Source organism: Palaemon carinicauda, chromosome 12, assembly GCF_036898095.1.
Source record: "Palaemon carinicauda isolate YSFRI2023 chromosome 12, ASM3689809v2, whole genome shotgun sequence".
In the NCBI taxonomy this organism is placed as follows: Eukaryota; Metazoa; Arthropoda; class Malacostraca; order Decapoda; family Palaemonidae; genus Palaemon; species Palaemon carinicauda.
In genome coordinates, this window is record NC_090736.1 from 12,742,873 (window position 1) to 12,762,872 (window position 20,000).

General features: G+C 34.9%; 2 protein-coding genes across 2 annotated transcripts in view; one reads left to right on the plus strand and one right to left on the minus strand.

Moving 5' to 3' along the window:
- The window catches only part of LOC137650483 (protein LMBR1L-like), a 99,979-nt gene that overhangs the window by 42,426 nt on the left and 37,553 nt on the right, over positions 1-20,000 (plus strand). Inside the window, exons 3-6 of the mRNA XM_068383709.1 lie at positions 4,482-4,621; positions 6,487-6,590; positions 7,064-7,193; positions 8,620-8,694. Of these exons, the coding sequence (XP_068239810.1) occupies positions 4,482-4,621; positions 6,487-6,590; positions 7,064-7,193; positions 8,620-8,694 (449 nt within the window). The remainder of the gene's footprint in view (positions 1-4,481; positions 4,622-6,486; positions 6,591-7,063; positions 7,194-8,619; positions 8,695-20,000) is intronic.
- The window catches only part of LOC137650429 (uncharacterized), a 9,730-nt gene continuing 4,516 nt past the window's right edge, over positions 14,787-20,000 (minus strand). Inside the window, exons 2-6 of the mRNA XM_068383661.1 lie at positions 16,893-17,747; positions 16,350-16,563; positions 15,607-15,758; positions 15,189-15,359; positions 14,787-15,022 (exon numbers count right to left, since the gene is read on the minus strand). Coding sequence (XP_068239762.1) covers positions 14,807-15,022; positions 15,189-15,359; positions 15,607-15,758; positions 16,350-16,563; positions 16,893-17,747 — 1,608 coding nt within the window. The 3' untranslated portion in view covers positions 14,787-14,806. The remainder of the gene's footprint in view (positions 15,023-15,188; positions 15,360-15,606; positions 15,759-16,349; positions 16,564-16,892; positions 17,748-20,000) is intronic.

The following is a 20,000-nucleotide window of genomic DNA, read 5'->3' on the forward strand; positions in this document are numbered from 1 at the left end:
GGCGGAAAAGAAGAAGATATATTTATTTCTTTGTATATATGTGTGTGAATATATTAAACTATGGTATTCTAGAAGTAATAATTTCCGTGTTTAGACTTGTTGTCCTCTAGCCGTGGGCTAGTCTCTTAATACTGACCACTATGCTGGTACAATATATTGGAGGAAGGTGCTTTGGGCGAGATGCATCATCACTGGAACCAATACTTTGTGTACTTAACGACCTGACCCTCTCATATATTGCTATTATTTTGTATGACATTGTATAATAATGATAGTAATGTTAATAATAATATTGATAGGTCTTTTGGTGATGTCGAAATAACTTTTTCTTTATGATCAATGACCCAGATTTTAAATATTTCAACTTGGATTAACGCCAGCCACGTTGCTAAAGGCCCGGTCACACCGCCCGAACGTTGCTGGAGCGTTCCTTGAACAGTAGGGAGGTTGACCAAACCCTCGAAAATTTAATTTAACGTTCGGTCTTTATTATGCTGCTGAACGTAGCAAATCCTCGCATATTTCCTGAGTTTTCTTACACCTCTATTATGGAAGTTGCTAATTTATGCAATAAGGGTATTGGTATACAGGATGTCGAAAAGTTTCAGTCCCTTTTTTGTTTAAATAAACTGTTAAAAAACCCGTAATTTTAATTAAGATACAGCGACCGTAATTTTTACTTTGTTATTATCCTTTACAGGTTGGTGACTGTAATATCACTCCGCTACGCTTTTCGACATCCTGTATACCAATACCCTTATTGCATAAATTAGCAACTTCCATAATAGAGTTGTAAGAAAACTCAGGAAATATGCGAGGATTTGCTACGTTCAGCAGTCTAATAAAGACCGAACGTAAAAACGTTAAATTAAATTTTCAAGGGTTTGGTCCACCTCCCTACCGTTCAAGGAACGCTCCAGCAACGTTCGGGCGTTGTGACCGGGCCTTTAGTTACCTGTCTATTATTTACGTGCACGTTACAGAACATTACCTTTCGTGATGGGAGCTTCTAGCTTTTATGTCGTTACCCATTCCTTGTCTGTTTAGCACCCGCCAGGTTTCACGTTCTCATAGACACCTGTTTGGGTTAGCGAACATGGAAGTCAGCTAGTTTGGAAGATGTGAAATTTCACTCCTTTCTCTTTGTTTCCATAGTGAAAGATGATCTGTAGGAATCATATCTATTTATATTTTTTAAGTCTCCAAGTCTTATGGAGGTTGAATCTAGTCCAAAAACTGAACATTTGCAAGTTTCAGCATTTTTTCCACTTCAGTCTTGAAAGAAAATTAACTTACTCTGTTGACTACTGCCAAAGTTTGACTCTGGACCCAGAATTTCATGCATAAAAACTATCCTTGAGGTTTTCCCATTAAAATCGAAAATTTCGAATAAAATGTTTATGCTCCTTTATTTTATTTTATAGAATGGTTGATGCTTTCGGAAACGATTTCATTTAGTACATCCTACATCTTCTGTCTGGCTATTCATTGTGGTGCACGGTTTGCATATCAAAGGACTTTAGCTGCCTCCCTTCCGCCCATGTATGCATCTACTTTTTAGCCTTCTAGATTACCTTCATTCCTTTTCACCTTAGGGTTGTGGTGGTCTATGTGGTAACGTCCCGACTGGTGAACGCCACGGAGTTCGAGTCCCGCTCAAACTCGTTAGTTTCTTTGGTCGCTTCAACCCCACCATCCTTGTTAGCTTAGGATGGGGGTTTGGGGGAGTCCATAGGTCTATCTGCTAGTCATCAGCAGCCATTGCCTGTCCCTTCTTGGTCCTAGCTTGGGTGGAGAGGGGGCTTGTGCTCTGATCATTTGTATATATGGTCAGTCTTTATAGCATTGTCCTGTTTAATAGGAGAATGTCACTGTCCTTTCCTTCTGCCATTCGTGAGCGGCATTTAAACCTTATTTATAGCCGACCTCTTTTCACTTTTACTTCATAGGACAACTGCTGGATTTCCCCCGTGTTGTACTTTGGCACTGAATGGTCTCTCTGGCCATAGCGCTGGTTCATATGGTGTTTATTTTAATATATTTTCATCATCAATGATAGTGTCTGGATATATATAGGAACATTAGCCTTCTGAGGTAAACATTTCTTTGTTCATGCTCATCTTCGAGGAGTAGCAGACGTTATGTTCTCGTTCAATTTATTCGTCGTGTGTGTGTGTGTGTGTGTGTGTGTGTGTGTGTGTTTGCGAATTCATATCAGGTATAATTCTTTTATTTTTCGTACCATTCTAGCATAGACGAGTTCCTCACCACCATTTATATTTTTGAACACTGAAGAAATCATGATTCCCCTAATAAGAAAATAAGTCCCTGCCAGTGTATGAGCCGGATGTAGTTGTTTTATGGCAATTGTTTTATAACAGGGGGAGCTAATTTGACCTTGAATTCTCCCCCCCCCCCCTTCTCCGTCTCTACATCGCATCAGAGGAAACCAAGAAAGAGTTGTTGTGGCTTTACTGGTAACGTCTCTGCTCAGACTCGTTAGTTACTTTAGTGTCTGCAACCTTACCATCCTTGTGAACTAAGGCTGGGGTGTTTGGGGGAGTCTATATGCCGAGTCATCAGCATCCATTGCCTGGCTCTCCCTTGTCCTAGCTTGGGTGGAGAGGGGTCTTGGGCGCTGATCATATGATATACAGTATGTTCAATCTCTAGGGCATTGTCCTGCTTGATAGGCAATGTCACTGTCCTTTGCCTCTGCCATTCATGAGCGGTCTTTAAACCTTTAAACTAGTTCCTTCTATCTGCGAGGCTGGTCATTATTTTATTTCTGATTGATCCCCGTTATATATGTTTTCTTATTATCAGTCTTATATTCTCGTACTTTGAGTTCTTATTTTTGTGGGTGACTTCAGAGAAATAGGAGACTGTAGTCACTGCAGCAGTATGATGTTTTTAATGGACTAAGACGTTTCCTTTTTAATCTCAGAACGTTATTTTCCCACAATTCGCCAGACATACATGATCGTTTTTTGAGTTGGTAATTTGGGATCTTAGTTTTTATGTGTGATTGCTCAACTCAGGACGTGTTTGATGGTTTTAAACTCTCTCTCTCTCTCTCTCTCTCTCTCTCTCTCTCTCTCTCTCTCTCTCTCTCTCTCTCTCTCTCTCATATATATATATATATATATATATATATATATATATATATATATATATATATATGTGTGTGTGTGTGTGTGTGTGTGTTTATATGTAATATCGACGTAATTATTACATTTATTTTTAAAATCTCTTCCTTATCTATTCTGTAAATGGTGAGTGCAAATGACAGACAAACAAGGTCTGGAGCCACCAAGATAAATGGTCTGCAAAGGTTTTTAAGTTTCTTTGGTCCCTCGGGAGAGAATTGAGGATGGAGCGTTTCCACTTGAAAAAATTTTTGTAAGAAACAGGGGAAGGAGACAGAGAAAGTTATGTGAAAGAAGTGTTAGAATGAAAGAGACTAACTGCTCAGTGTGCATGTGCTAGATTGAGGAAAAAAAAAAGAAAGTCTTAAGTTTTTTGATTCACTAATGTTCCTGTTGTCTCATCAAGGGGACTCTGTATATAGAAAAGAAAGTTTTGAGAGTGGAATTGAGCTAGCCATTACTGAACAGTACTTTGATTATATCATCCAATGTTTATATGAAAAGCCCATATGATTAAATAGTACTGTGTAACGTGTTCGCTTAGCATTCCATGGCAGCAGATCGATCCTAGCTCGGGACCGTGAGTTTAAGCTGTTTACTGGGGAGGCCACTGCTGTGGTTGGGGATCACGGGGTGTGGGGGGGGGGGAGCTGCTTGCCCGGCTGACGTTCTGGTGAGTATCTAATCTGATGAAACGGGAACGGAATCCTGACACCTTTAACCTTGTAATCTTTAAAGACATTTACTACCAATATTGACCTCGAATATGCCTGGTATTTTCATACTTTATATTTTATTGATGATTTTTTTTCTCATTTATTTATTTCCTTGTTTCTTTTCCTCACTGGGCTATTTTTCCCTATTGGAGCCCTTGGACTTATAGCATCTTGCTATTCCAACTAGGGTAACAACTTAGCTGACAACAACAATATTAATATTAATAATAATAATAATAATAATAGTAATACATTTTCAGAAATACCTTTGCAATGATTTTAACAGTAATTACGCATAATTCATTGATATTTTTTTCTCATTTATTTATTTCCTTGTTTCTTTTCCTCACTGGGCTATTTTCCCCTATTGGAACCCTTGGGCTTATAGCATCTTGCTTTTCCAACTAGGGTTGTAGCTTAGCAAGTAATAATAATAATAATAATAATAATAATAATAATAATAATAATAATAAGTTTTCAGAAATACCTTTGCAATGATTTTAACAGTAATTACGCCTAATTCATTTTCGGTCACAATCTACTATTTTGCTGGCTTCATTACTCCTTCCAGCCAATGAAATGCCATTATTTAACCCATCTCATCTCTTCGTTTCAGACTATGGCTATGCACCTTCAGCCTGTCGGTGTCGTTGGGAGCAGTGCTGCTCCTTCCCATCAGTATCATGAGCAACGAAGTACTTACGCTGTACCGTGACTCCCTCTACGTACAGTGGCTCAACCTCTCTCTCATTCAGGGTAAGGATCTCCTATTTATTTTGATGTTGTTACTATTCTTAAAATATTTTATTCTAATTGTGAATTACTTTCTTATTTCCTTGTTTCCTTTCATCCCTGGGCTATTTTTTCCCTGTTGGAGCCTCTGGGCTTATAGTATGCTGCTTTCCCAACTAGGTTTGTAGCTTAGCTAGTATTAATGATAATATTGTAAATGCCTTGCGTCCATGAATTGTTAATCCTTGCATAGTTCGGTAATCTGACTGGATAAAAAATGTTCAAATTTCGAGGATGTAAAAAGTCTCTCTCTCTCTCTCTCTCTCTCTCTCTCTCTCTCTCTCTCTCTCTCTCTCTCTCTCTCTCTCTCTCTGAGTAGAGCTGCTAACTGATAAAGAATAGATTTAATATTGATTAATATTTTCTTTCTCTATTTTCTTAATTCGTCAGTCAATCTATCGTCTCTCTCTCTCTCTCTCTCTCTCTCCTCTCTCTCTCTCTCTCTCTCTCTCTCTCTCTCTCTCTTGTTAATTAACCCTGAACCCTTTAAAATCTGTTTATACTCTTATGAGGTTGCTTGATTCACAGCACTGAACCAGAAGGCCAGATGCATTGCCTTCTGTTTATCCCATTTGCTGGTTATGGAAGCCTCTCAATAACTAAGTTACAATCCAAGGCTTTGTGTGAGTGAGTGAGTGATATTGTGTGTGTGTGTGTGTGTGTGACCTTGGTGTCAATGAATCCCCTTGAGTCTGACTACTACTGCTGTGCGCTTGGTGTTATCCCGTAGTTATTGGATCATATTTCACTCTCTGCACAACTTTGCTCAAGTTTAAATTGATCAGAAAAGAAAGATGGGTTTTAAGAGATACTCGAGACACTTTGGATAGGATATTGTTTGTTTTTGTTTGATAATAAATGCTTGGGTATATTAAGTATATTTTGGGATAATGCAGAGGGGATGAATTTTCAACATTTACAATTTTTTACATCAACAGATTTTACTTAGTATCATTGTTTAGGAAACTGGTAATAGTAAAACGAAATGATAAGTACATTAGGAGTATAATAATAACAATAATAATAATAATAATAATAATAATAATAATAATAATAATAATAATAATAATAATGCAGTATAATTCTTCCTGGCCAGTATTTTGTATAGTCTAATAATTGTGATGTATTTTATGTATTCATATAGTACCGGTCATTTTGGCGAAACTTTAATAGTCTAGGTTGCATATTGAGGGATTGCTCATGATTATTAACCCAACGTTTTATTAACACGTGAGATATTGCTGACAAAAAGTTGATAATTCAAAGATTGATTGAATTTTTTTTTTTTTTGGTAGATGGTGGTCCTCTATAGCCATGTTTGCTATACGGCGATGTTTTGAGTTATATTATAGATAGAGGAAAAAATAGTGAAATGGAATCAACAAAAGGGGGATGTAGTAGTCTCTCTCTCTCTCTCTCTCTCTCTCTCTCTCTCTCTCTCCTGTGAGGTGATTTGACATTACCACTGTCGTCACTATATTAAAAAAACATTTCTTTGTATTTTATTAATGTTTTGATATCATTTCTTTAGAATGTCTTATTTTAGTATTATCCTTTTCGCATTCTAGTATTTTATTTTTCTTGTTGGAGCCCTTGGGCTTATAGCATCTTGTTTTTCCAACTAGGGTTGTAGCTTGGCAAGTAATAATGATAATAGTAATAATAATAGCAATAATAATAATAATAATAATAATAAAAATAGTCTGTATTGTATCAGCCCCTTTGCCATTTTAATTACTCGTCTCGTTTATTAAGTTTCAAACTTATCTCGTAAGAAGCTGCTTTTCTCGATGCTTCAAAGAAAGCTAATCGCTCTAATTGTTTCGCAGGATTGTGGAACATCATCTTCCTGTTCTCCAATTTGTCGCTGTTTGTGGGTCTGCCCTTCGCCTATCTCTTCACGGAGTCTGAAGGGTTTCCGGGCTCAAAAAAGGTAAGGAACAATCGATTTTATATCATTTGCTCATTGATTTCTTATTTATTTGATTAAGAGTATTTAGTATTTAAGAATATGTAACTTGAAAGCATAAAATATGGGGAATTTTGATCGACCTGAATTTGTGTTTGATGATTTTAAGATTAATTTTTGTATGGGTGTTTTTTACCAAAGTTATTAAATATGTTACATTATTTCTGCTGTTATCATTATTATTATTGCCTTCTATGTTTTTAAAAATTTTATATGAGTGTTTTTTTACCAAATTTATTAAATATATTACATTATTATTACTGTTATTATCATCATTATTACCTCCTATGTATTTTTCATAATTTTGGTAAGACATATGATTGTCCATAAGCACAATCGCCATTATTAGAAGGTATGATTCATGAATATCATCATCACTCCCATTAGTTCTGTATTAGTTTAATTATACAAGATACTAATGAGTACCCATCTTACAGGGACTGCGAGCTCGGATCGTCGAGACAGTCGTGGTCCTGACCCTGCTGGTGGTGCTGGTATTTGGGGTCGCCCTCATATTGTCCTTCCTCTTAGGTTACTATGAACAGGAGAATCTCACTCAGATGATAGGTAAGTCTCTCTCTCTCTCTCTCTCTCTCTCTCTCTCTCTCTCTCTCTCTCAGTTAGACTTACAAGAAGTCTAAATGCTTAAAATGAATCGATCTACCCACGGATGGACTAAAAAGTCTTTGAGACATCCAAAATCATTGTAACTCTCTCTCTCTCTCTCTCTCTCTCTCTCTCTCTCTCTCTCTTGCTCAGTGTAATGTGCAACACAACCATGTCAATTTTCAACAATTTATTCAGCAAACACTGGGTTGGATTTTCTTGATAAATTTTCCAAATGAAATTCTTTTGGCACCATAAAGCATAATCACAAGCTAATTTTAGATCTTTCATACAATCGTAGATGTTGAAACTTCCGTAGTATAATTTTTTTTTTTACTTCAAATTACGGAAGTCAAGATCTCAGATTTGAGAATAAAAAGTTAAAAGTCCTAGATTTCTGAAAATAAAAAGACAATCATGTTCATACATTTTTACTTTGAAGATGACCGTCAGGAATTTATTTTAATTAAAGAAGATATCAAACAAATCCCACAATCTAAACTAAACATGGGGCTTCGGTTATAAAATAAAAATGATCAGGAATCCATAGTAAAGACCATGGTAGAACCTGTGCTTATATAAACAATACCTCTTTATAGACTTTCATCTGGTTTCCAGTGGATAGCATCAACATATTTTTGAGAAGTTTGATATGGGATTAAAGCATATGTAATCTGTAAAGAAAATTATTGATAGATTCAGTTCCTGATTGAAGCTTCTATATGCACATTTTATTTGTCAGGAAAATTTAGTAGATCTTTTCCAAGTGATGTGCAGAACTCGAGAAATTTGTTGCTATTTTTACATTTGGATGGTGAACGCTTGTTGGATTAAGGGTTATGGAATTTTTATGGGTTTTGTAAATAGTCGTCCTAAAGAGCGAAAAGAACAGCCTCAACCAAAACTAGGTAAATTTAAAGAATGATGAAATTTATATAGAAAATAAGTACATCTCTGTACATGCAGATGCTGTATTGTAAAATTGACATGTGCAAGGACTTTGTTTAACAGGTAATAGGAAGTGGACCTAGGATTAATAAATTCTGGAAAGTTTCTTGACTTTTCCAAATGTTATCCCAGGAAAATTTATTTATTGAACGTATAATATTTTAATGTAACGAAAGAATAGACTTTCTGGTAAAGAATATGTCAGTGATGATAACTAAGACTGAGCAGTACCGTCACTTGGACAAATGATTAAAGCCTTCACCACTCAAGTCTTATTATTTCTGCATCTCAAATTTGTGATAAAAAATGCATTACATAATTTTGTATGCATGAAATATACTGCTTTCATAACTTTACAATGCAATTTTTTTAGTAGAGCTTATGTTTATCAATGTACTTAAATTTTGTGATGTAGTTGCTGTAGAAAGTTTTGTTGTAGGCCTGATTGTGGGATCAGTCACAAGTTGGCAGAGGTGCCTCTACTTTGTGTCGCTCATTCTTCAGGTTAAGCTAGGTTAGCTGGTTGACCTTGCTTGGGTTTTGCTGTGCCTTGGATAAGCTCTTGCATGTGCAATTATCTGTGATAGAATGGAATATGGTAGTAATATACCTAATCAAGTTAGAAAGTTGCATGTTTCATGAACTGATCATGTTCTGTGTAAGATTAATAATACTTGCTATGAAAATATCTTCATTGTCAGAGGAATTGAAAAATTACAGTAATAGCTGCATATTATATTGTATGGCTAAAACGAACTCTCCTAAATCATCCCTATAATTTGTGCATTTAGATTCAATATTTTTACATGGTACCTTTGTAAAAGTTAATTGTTAAAATTTTTTTTTCAAGTTTCCCTATTAGTATTTTCCAGTTTCTCCATGTTTTTGGTTCCTTAAGTAGTGTGATCATGGAAACAATTTGTCATTTTTTTAACCAAATATGCACTCTTGATTCTCTGTGTGAAGTAAGGCATAGTTTGCTTGAACATATGCCAACCATTGTTTTCACCTTTCGTTGCATTGTATTGATTTTGGTGGAGCTTATACTGTATAGTGATGGCTCCATTTGTTTCTACAGTATTTCTCTAGTATGCCCTATTCCCTATAACATATATCCCTATGGATAACTAAGGCACCTATCCTCTTTATTGTTGAATCGGGTCTCAAAATTTCTGTAAGATGAAAGTGGACTGTCTTTGAATTGTATCACCTGAAATTGACTCAAAATTAGTGTTTAATTCATCCAAGAAAAAACAGGGTCACTCATTGAGATGTCAGTTTCATGACCCTATCTATATATTTACTAAATTTTTCGAAGTAAAGATTTTTAGTGTGTGAATCTCTCTCTCCCTCTCCTTAAACAAAAAGAAGTATGATAGGAAAAACATATACTTCATTATGTATTGCCAGCTCGCTCTGCAGTAAAAACGCCACTCACTGCTACTTCGCTACTATCACTTTAAGCTGAATCAGTTGACTACTGGTTTTACATTATTGGTTATTTGGTATCTCCTATCAATTCCTTCAGCAATGGTTCTTTTAATAGGTGAAATAAAAGTTTTGATGATTCTTCAAAGGAAATATATTACTACAAGAAATAACCATGTAAGTTGTGCCCCGTTGTCAGTGAATCTGACATCTACTAATCCATGTATTAGAGAGAGAGAATATATTGTTATGGTTGTTTTAGGGGTTATTATTATCGTCGTTATTAACCATTTTACCCCCAAGGACGTACTGGTAAGTTTCACAAAAGCCATCCCTTTACCCCCATGGATGTACCGGTACGTCCTTGCAAAAAAATGCTATAAAAATTTGTTTTTCATATTTTTTGATATTTTTTTTGAGAAAATTCAGGCATTTTCCAAGAGAATGAGACCAACCTAACCTCTCTATGACAAAAATTAAGGCTGTTAGAGCAATTTAGAAAAGATATACTGCAAAATGTGCTGGGAAAAAAATAACCCCTTGGGGGTTAAGGGTTGGATATTTCCAAATACCCCGAGGGTAAAAGGGTTAATAGTATATATGTGCAATACTATAGTGTACTTAGATTTTTTTTTCTTTTAATGCGTACAGTATAGGGGTTATACATGTTTGCTATTATCAGTGAATTTCATTGTCCACAAGATAAAACACCTTGTTGTATTTATGGTTAGAAACACATCTGTTGGATTTGGTGTATTGAAATACAGGAAAATTATAATTGCTGTTTGATAACGTCAGGTATATTAACCATTCACAATTAAAACACAAGGCAATATGCAAACTATATACAGTACTGTGTATTCATAAGATCAAATTCATTGCAACCATTCATATATTTGGCATCATTTCGAACAATCAAATTACTGTAGTATTGCATATAACTACACTTAAAGAATAAAGAAAATTACAAAAAATGCTTTTAATCATGTACTTCTTAAAGAATAAAGAAAATGTAAAAAAAAAATGCTTTTAATCATGTACAGTACTTTTTCACAGCATGGGTCATGGGAGTTATTTCTGCATGTGTTCAGTATTCTAAAGAATACTGTACATGTAAAGTGAAAAGCTGCGATTGTAATTAATCTTATTAGTAAATTTATGTGAAGAATTAGAATGCAATTATTTCTTCAAAATATATAGATTTTTTATACATGCTTTTGCTGCAGATATTTTAGCAATAATTTTAAAATTTTATAATCAAAGCTTTGTTGAATCCTTCATATCATATAGTATGGCTTTTGAATGTGTATACCTACTCGTACATCATTTTGTTGATTCCATCAAAACTCTTCATTTATTACAACCAATATAATGAATGAAAATGCAGTCAATATTTTATGGGATTTTCATAATAATTAAATTCTGTACTATATACTATATCAAACAAAAACTCTTTCTAACTGTTTTAGGGATAATGTCAGTTGACTTCACAATTGATATGTAGCCCTAAGATCCTGTTATTCCTTCTATATACAGTATTTGTTCAATGGGTAAACTACTGCACTGTAATTGTTCAGTGGCTACTTTCCTCTTGGTAAGGGTAGAAGAGACTCTTTAGCTATGGTAAGTACCTCTTTTAGGAAGACACTCCAAAATCAAACCATTGTTCTTTTGTCTAGGGTAGTGCCATAGCGTCTGTACCATGGTCTTCCATTATCTTGGGGTAGACTTCTTTTGATTCAGGGTATACTATTCGATCTTATATCTCTTCCTCTTGTTTTTTTTTTAATTTTTATAGTTTATATATGAAAGATTTATTTTAATGTCACTGTTCTGAAAATAGTGGTTTTCACACGCCCCTGATGTATACACGACACCCACGAGGTGCTCGCGCGAGGGTAGTAACCTCTGCATTCCATGCTTTTATCTTTCTCTGGTATATTTGGAAGATTTATATCAGAAAAGTGTAAAGAAGGACTCTTTTCACCGGGCGTCACAGGTCTCTCCCCAGAAATAGATTTTTCCTTCGTCAAAATCCCTTTTTAATTTCTCATTACTTCTCTAGCAGTTTATTTATTTTGTTTCCTCCCTGGGCTACTTTTCCTTTTTGGAGCCCTTGGGCTTATAGTATCCTGCTTTTTCAATTAGGGTTGTAGCTTAGCAAATAATAATAATAATAATAATAATAATGCCTAATTTCCCAATGATATTCACATTTGATATGCATATATAGGTACAGGTTGGCAAAGGCTGCAGCCACCTTTTGGTATACCACAACTAGAGAGTTATTGGATCCCTTGACTGGCCAGAAAGTACCATATTGGATCTCTCTCTAGTTACGGCTCATTTTTACTTTGCCTACATATACACCAAATACATACATATACCAAGGCATTTCCCCCGATTTGGGGGTTAGCCAACATCAAACAAATGAAACAAAAAAGGGGACCTCTCCTCTCTACGTTCCTCCCAGCCTGACAAGGGACTCAACCGAGTTCGGCTGGTACTGCTAGAGTGCCACAGCCCATCCTCCCCCGTTATCCACCACATATGAAGCTTCATAATGCTAAATCCCCTACTGCTGCTACCTCCGCGGTCAACCAAGGCACTGGAGGAAGCAGCAGGGCCTACCAGAACTGCGTCCCAATCGCTCGCCATTCATTCCTATTTCTAGCACGCTCTCTTGCCTCTCTCACATCTATCTTCCTATCACCCAGAGCTTCCTTCACTCCATCCATCCACCCAAACCTTGGCCTTCCTCTTGTACTTCTTCCATCAACTCTTGCATTCATCACCTTCTTTAGCAGACAGCCATTTTCCATTCTCTCAACATGGCCAAACCACCTCAACACATTCATATCCACTCTAGCTGCTAACTCATTTCTTACACCCGTTCTCACCCTCACTACTTTGTTCCTAACCCTATCTACTTGAGATACACCAGCCATACTCCTTAGACACTTCTTCTCAAACACATTCAATTTCTGTCAATTTCTGTCTCTCCGTCACTTTCATTCCCCACAACTCCGATCCATATATCACAGTTGGTACAATCACCTTCTCATACAGAACTCTTTACATTCATGCCCAACCCTCTATTGTTTACTACCCCCTTAACTGCCCCAAATAGTCTGGCCTATTCTTTACACATTCTCCTCTTTTCTCATACACCTGACAACACTAAACTAACCAAGCAATTCTTCACTCAAGAAGTTAACATCTGCAGTGTAATTGTTCAGTGGGTACTTTCCTCTGGTAAGGATAGAAGAGATTCTTTAGCCATGGTAAGCAGCTCATTTAGAAGAAAGAATAACACTCCAAAATCAAGCCATTGTTCTCTTTACTTGGAATGTGCCATAGCCCCTGTTCCATGGTTTTCCACTGCCTTGGCTTAGAATTCTTTTGCTTGAGGGAACACTAAGGCACATTATTCTATGTTTCCGTACATGGTATTTCCTTCCTCTCACGTGGCTTTTTTCTCTGTTGGAGCCCTGGTCTTATAGCATCCTTTTTTCCAACTATTGTTGTAGCCTGGCAAGTAATAATAGTAATAATATCTATGGTGAATTATCTCCCCAATTTTGGAACTGACAGTTTGAATCTCTGCTACATTTCAAATGTGTTCTAAATGGGGTTGCTAAAGGGGGCCCATTCATATTAAAAAATCAAAGTATATTTATGATAAAAAGATACAAGGTGTGTTTTATAATTATCAGAGATCTTTAATGACAATATAAGTGAAAATATCTTTTATCAAAAGTTATTTTTTATCGCAACTCTTGAACAAACAATGCAAGTTGTTGTTATGCACAACAAGAGCATCAAGTACTCATTCAATTCTGTACTATTAGTCATTTGTGTAATTAGAGGTATGGTGCCTTTCTGCTTTTGAGAGTTAATCAATTACGAATATCTTGGCAGATAAGCTCTTCTGTAGAGCTGGCTAACTGCATGTATAGTTAAGGCAATTTTCTTCAAGGATGTATAAAAAGGGGACCAACAATAATACTGTACTTTAATGTTTTTGTATGAGTTCAGGTTTACATATCAGGCCTCTTATTCACTTTAAAACATTACTAACACAACATTTCCTTGAAGTGATCCTGAATATAGATTATTTTATTGTTATGATTTACTTTACACTAATGAGACCTCAGACTCACATCTCGAAGCTCTCATGTGAAGGATATGTATTTTAAACATTTTAAATTTAGAGAAAAACAGGGAAATTTCTCAGATAGATCGATAGTCAAAGGGAAACAGATTGATGGTAATATGCAGAAAGCAATGCAACTGATAGATAACTGCTGCTAAAAGCTATTATGCTATTGAAAATCTAATGCACGAGCCAGGCTTACCTTTCAATGCAGCCTGATTTTGGAAGAGGATATACAGTAGTTGATAGCTTGTAAAGAATAAGGTTAATTTTAAAAACTATTTTTGTTTTCACCTTCATAAATTGTGGAATGTAGAGGACTATAGGTTGCCTTTCAAGTTCACAATCGTCACAAGTTGGTTTGATGAAAACTGAGTAAAGGGAGCTAAGAAAAATTATACTATAGAGTAATGCTGTTTTCATCTTCATTATCATTTCTGCCTGACTAGGAGGAGAGTTTTCTACTTCTCTCTGTTGTGCGCGCTTTATGCTTGTAAAGGGATTCTGGTATAAATTACTCCATACAATTAGATTAAGTACTGTACATTATTTATTACACTAATTCTCAAATATCAGTTGGTGGTTAAATGTTATTAAGAAGCTGTCCATATTACAAGCATTGGCTCAAATATGATATAATTGAAGACAATATCTTCAATCAAATCTATTTTGTGATCATTTTGAGAGAAGCTAGACTTAGTGTCTTAAGGCCGTCCTTACAGCACAATATCTACAAAGTGCAGGACCAATTTCACTTACCCTTAGATCACATGTGGAGTTTCTCAGTTCTGTAATAGATACTAAATTTTAATCACTGGGTTTTCTCTACCTTGTGAAATTAGAGAGCACTATTTAAAAAATCTTATATTCCATGAAGAGACCCTATTTTTTCTCCAAGGGAACAATTGTTTATTTTTTTTCAAAAAGGAATTCATTAATATTAAAAACAGCTGGAATGTTGACTACATTTAATAAATAGTTTTATTTTATGTTTACAATAATTACATTAGTTGTTTGTTGGGTATAAAAATTTGATCATAAGTTAACAAAATGTCCAGTCCTTGTGGTTAGGTGGTCTGCATTGTACAGGACAAGGTGTTTTGATTTCATCATGTGCATACTTTTTTCTTGAAGTACGCATTCCTATGAAAGTGAAGTTCACACGTTTTGTTGGGAATGGACGAGAGGCTGGATACTCACGGCATGAATAGGCATCATGTGCAGTATGGTTCTTTTTGAAAGTTGGCCACAGAAGCAGCTTGAAGAAATTAAGGGGAAATGTTTGATTATTAGAAAATAAAATTTTATCCTTGTTAAATTTTTGCATTCAATACTAAGCAATTTCTTGAAGTTCATGCTATACAGTACCACTAAATTCGGTCATTTCTTTGTAATTACCATTGACTACAGAAACTTTTACTTACAGAGAAGTTGATCTGGTCTCTTGAATAGTGTGATACAGATTTGTTTGACCACCTGAAAACTGTGTTTCTGAGTCTTGGCATTGCATCAGGATAAAAAGAATTACAGCCTCCCCACATTCCAGCCATTATGGGTTGATTATGCATGATGTTATCTCTCATGAAGTGAAAGCACTGTAACAAAATTCTTTTGTTATTTAAGATTTTTAAAAGTTTTGAATTGTCATAAGTAATTGGGTCAGGGTTTTTCATATTTGAATGGAATTGAATATGCATGGATAATTGGATCATGATCTAGCAGATTTGAACTAAAGTCTCAATTAATATTAAGATGAATAAGAAATGTTAAGTGTTTAGATACTGCCTTGAAATTGAAGCAACTGAAATGTGCGTAAAATATGAGTGGAAATGCTGTCCGTACTTTGTGTGACCAAAGCCAGTCATTCACTGCAGTAACTTCTCGTTGTAATATAGGAGAGTCCATGTCTCTAATCAAATATTGGGTAACCAGGGGGTCCCCCAGAACACTGATTCTCCACACAGATCCTATGGTCCAGCTTATGTCTCCTAGGCCTATTGAAATTGAAGCTTATGTAAATGCATGATTGTTATCTTTGAAAATTTGTGCATTAGTTTATGATGCTTTGGATTCTTCTGGTCGTAAGGATTCACTGCTCTTGGCTCAGATTATAATTCCTACTAATTTGATATTATTACATTGAAATATGTCTATTTAAATAATTAATTTCAATGTTATTTTGAAAAATTTGTAAGTATAAAATAAGTACAGTACTGGGTAATTAATGTCAAGTGTGATAACTTTGGAGAAAAAAAGTGATTGGATTTTTTTTAACCAAATTTCAAATGACCCAAAATATTAACATATTAAAACTAAAATGTATAGTCCCTGAATATTATATTTGGGAACATGATAGTCATGTATTGGATTTAAATGGTTATTAATTGACAATTTCCTCCTGAAAGTAATAAATAAAAATATTTAAAAGAGGTAGTTTGATATTAGAAAGTGTAGGTACCAGCTAAGAATTAGGCAGTATGCACTAAAGTTTCTTAGGTTTAGACTATGCAACTGTTAAATTTAGATTCAATAAAATGTTGCAATTGTTGATGTGATAGCATACATAGATTTTCATATGTAATTACCTCCGGTCAAGTTTTTGACAAAGCAGAAATCTACGTGAGAATATTCACAAATGAGGGAACAGACCCACTCCTTTTCTTCTGCTCTGCCAAGATTCAGGTCATGATAAATCCGGACGATCCATCCAGGATACATGGAAGATATTTGGGTGATAATTGAAGGCGTGTTGTTGTAGTACTCATTAAGAAATTTTCCAAATAGACTGTAACTTATTACCTAGAAAAAAGATGTATTTAGTATATTTCAATGTTATTAATATTGCAGATATGGGTAATGGAATAATTTTTTTCTTATATTACAGTTAATAATTTAATGAACTCAGTAGGAAGTGATTCAAAGGTTACCTCATAAACAGATATATGTCATCTTACCAATGGCTTTCAAGGTTCATTTTTCAATTGCTGCCTGCACTTGACCCAAGCAGCAGTGGGACGAATTAGAAGGATTGAATACAGGAATTACTGCTTAGTTGCTTTTTAGGAAAAGTTATAAGGTTTTTAATAACCAATAGTTGAATAGACATTCAGCAAACACATTCTACTTACCTTTTGATTGTAGCCACGCATAGTGGCCCAATCATTACATGTTGAATCTCCAAAAGTGGCATTTATCTTTTGCAAGATTTGTGTTTCAGTCCATTTTGTATTTGGATATGGAGTAAAGTTGGGTTTTATTATTCTTGAACAATTACAAGGGGCCATTGTAGTTCTTAAACTAATAGAATGAAATTCATTATCTTGTAGCGAGTTGTTTGTTAAGCTTTTAGTCCTCACAATGTTTTGTTTTATCTCTTCGTAATTAATTTGACTTTTTACATTTTTTTGTCTCGGAGATATCTCTCTTTTTAATGCAGAGGTTGTTGGAGTAACGGAGGGCTCATACTCTTGGGTGTTCAAATGTGCTTTATCCTTGCTGTAAATTACTTTATTTGGGGCCTTTGTTGTAAGATGAAATCGACTCAGATATTGTAAAGCAGCCTTGTGTGTTTGTTCAATACTTTCTTTTAAGAGTGTAATTGAGTATTCCAACGGTGAATTTTGAAAATCAGATCCAGTGTCATCGTCCATCTCAATTTTATAAGAATTGTGGTAGCTTGATTTGCTATTCCTTGCCTGGTAGCTCTGTAACATATCTTTATTTGTTTTCTTATCTGGTGATTTGCTTCTTGGTAAATGTGTGTGTACTAATTCTGCATTTGCTTTCTTAGACTTTGTTACTGCATATTCACTTTTTCCCCAACTATTTTCAATCGCGTTTAGGAATGTACCATTAATCTCAACTTTTGAAAATACTGAATTCTCATATGGTATTGTGTTGAGAATGAATGTAAATAGTAATGCTACTACTACTAGGCAGATGGCGTAGAAAGCTTTGTTTGCCTGAAGGTGTCGATGACGAATCTATGGACAAACATGAATACGTATTAGTTTGTTGAGCACACATTTACAGCCTGCAAAAAAGATAAAGAAACCTTACTTATATACCATGTATTTTTGTAATGTTATGATTTAGATTTTAAAGTGAAGAGTATTTTGTTGTATGAAGTTAAAGCAGTTGAATAACTAGGATTATAATTTTTTAAAGAATAAGTTCAAGAGGATAAGGCACAATAAACATATCACTATTTACACGTGTAACTATTAGATTTTGTACCTGATTGATCATTGATTGTTTTCATTCATTAAAAATAGTAAATTAAACTTAGTTTACATATACTATACCATGAAAGAAAAATTAGTATACAGTATGTGCTGTCCATATACCATGCAGAAAACTGTAATTATGATTAATCAGAAAAATTTTAGGGTCTAAGTAAACAGAGATTTACACTTAAGACCTATCATATTCAGAGTAAAATTTAATGCCAAATATGAAAAAGATATTGAAACTAAAAATTGTAGGGCTGTAGAATAATGCTTATTCTATCAAAGATAATTCTGCAGAGAGACAGGTTACTGCTCTATCAGTATTAACATTTCAAATTGTAAAAGCAATATGCATGCATTTGGTGATAATGGAGACTCTTAATAACAATTGGTAAAGAAATACAGTACAGCATATAGAAGGGGCATTATTCTTTGGTACACAAAATGTAAAGTATATAGAAAACTTGGATGAATATCACAGAGTGCTTATAGTTGTTTGAGTGACAGAATGGAGCTAAAATTAGGTAACTGTGGTTTTTTAACTTTTTTCTTACAATACTGATAATGATAAAGTACTGTTATCTAGCTTAATCAAATTGGTATATTATGGGTAGGAAGTATTTTTTTTTTTATATATATATAAGAGGAGGGGAATTTCCATTAAATTCTAGATTTTAATTCACTAAGACCATTTATGAGTGTTATTTAATGATGTAACTGTATTATTGTTTTGCTGTATAATTTTGCACATTAATCTGCCTTTGTTTAATTGATGTGATCAAATGTAAAAAGTATAAATTTTTTATAAGGAACGTTCCATTCTTATCAAGTTTAGGGTACTTTTAAGATAAAGGTAGCAAGTTTTTCTACAAGCTCTTTATATCAGTGAGCACATGTGCAGCATATTTTGATCTAACGTAGTCTCTTTGGGTGTTATATCATGGTCATATTTTCATGCTGCAAAAGGCTTTAACACCATTACGGTTTCATTGAGTGATTATGAAATTTATTACATGATACCCAGTACAGTTAGCCATGTCATTGAGTCATAGGGGGGAGGGGTTAGTGCCAGCAGTGTACCTCACAACTTTAGGTGTTACTGAATGGTCTTTGCAGCATTCTTTCTGCCCTTTGCTGAGCTTGCTTTATATCCTTCTACTTTACCTCCAATTTTGCTTCCTATCTTCCATATTTTTGTCTAACCTCTTCTAAATTTTACCTCATAACATTATTCTCGGTTTTTACTCGATATTCTTGGGCATTGAGGTCTCACTAGCCCAATGCCGGGCTATATAGTCCATATCCATGATTCTAAAACCAATCCATTTTATCGAGTTACCAGTGGAAGAACCATCTAGGCAATTGGCCGAACAGTCAGTACTACTTTATATGACCACAGTAACAGTCTTCATTTAAAGATTGACTTGACATGATTGCCATTGGCATGGGGAAAGAGGCTTGTCTGCTATTTTGAGGAATTTCTTATCCCCAAGAGAATTACAATCTTTCTTGAGTTGTCAATTAGTCTTGGGGTGTATTGCATTGGAATTTCCTGCCATAGGCAGTTTTTAGAACTAGTATGTATATGTGTTTGATATGCTTCTGACGAATCTTCCAAGTATGTGAGTGAAATCGCTTATATTTTGTTGCAATTCATTAAGAGTTTAGCAGTTAAATTTTTATATACTGTACCATTGACTATTTTCTTGATTTTTTTCAAGAGATATCCATTCTAAAGTTGAAAGGCTTATATACTATATGTATGTATGTCATCATCTTCATCAGCCGTAACTATAGTTCACTACAGGACAAAGGCCTTGGACATGTCTTTCCACTTGCGTCTTTATGGTCTCTCTATGCGAGTCTATACCTGCAAATTTTCTTAGCTCGTCAATCCATCGTCTTCTGTTCCTTCCCCTGCTTCTTTTACAATCTCTAGTGACCCATCCTGCTAATCCTAATGTCCATCAATTATCTGTCATTCTCATGAGGCCATATGTCCTGCCC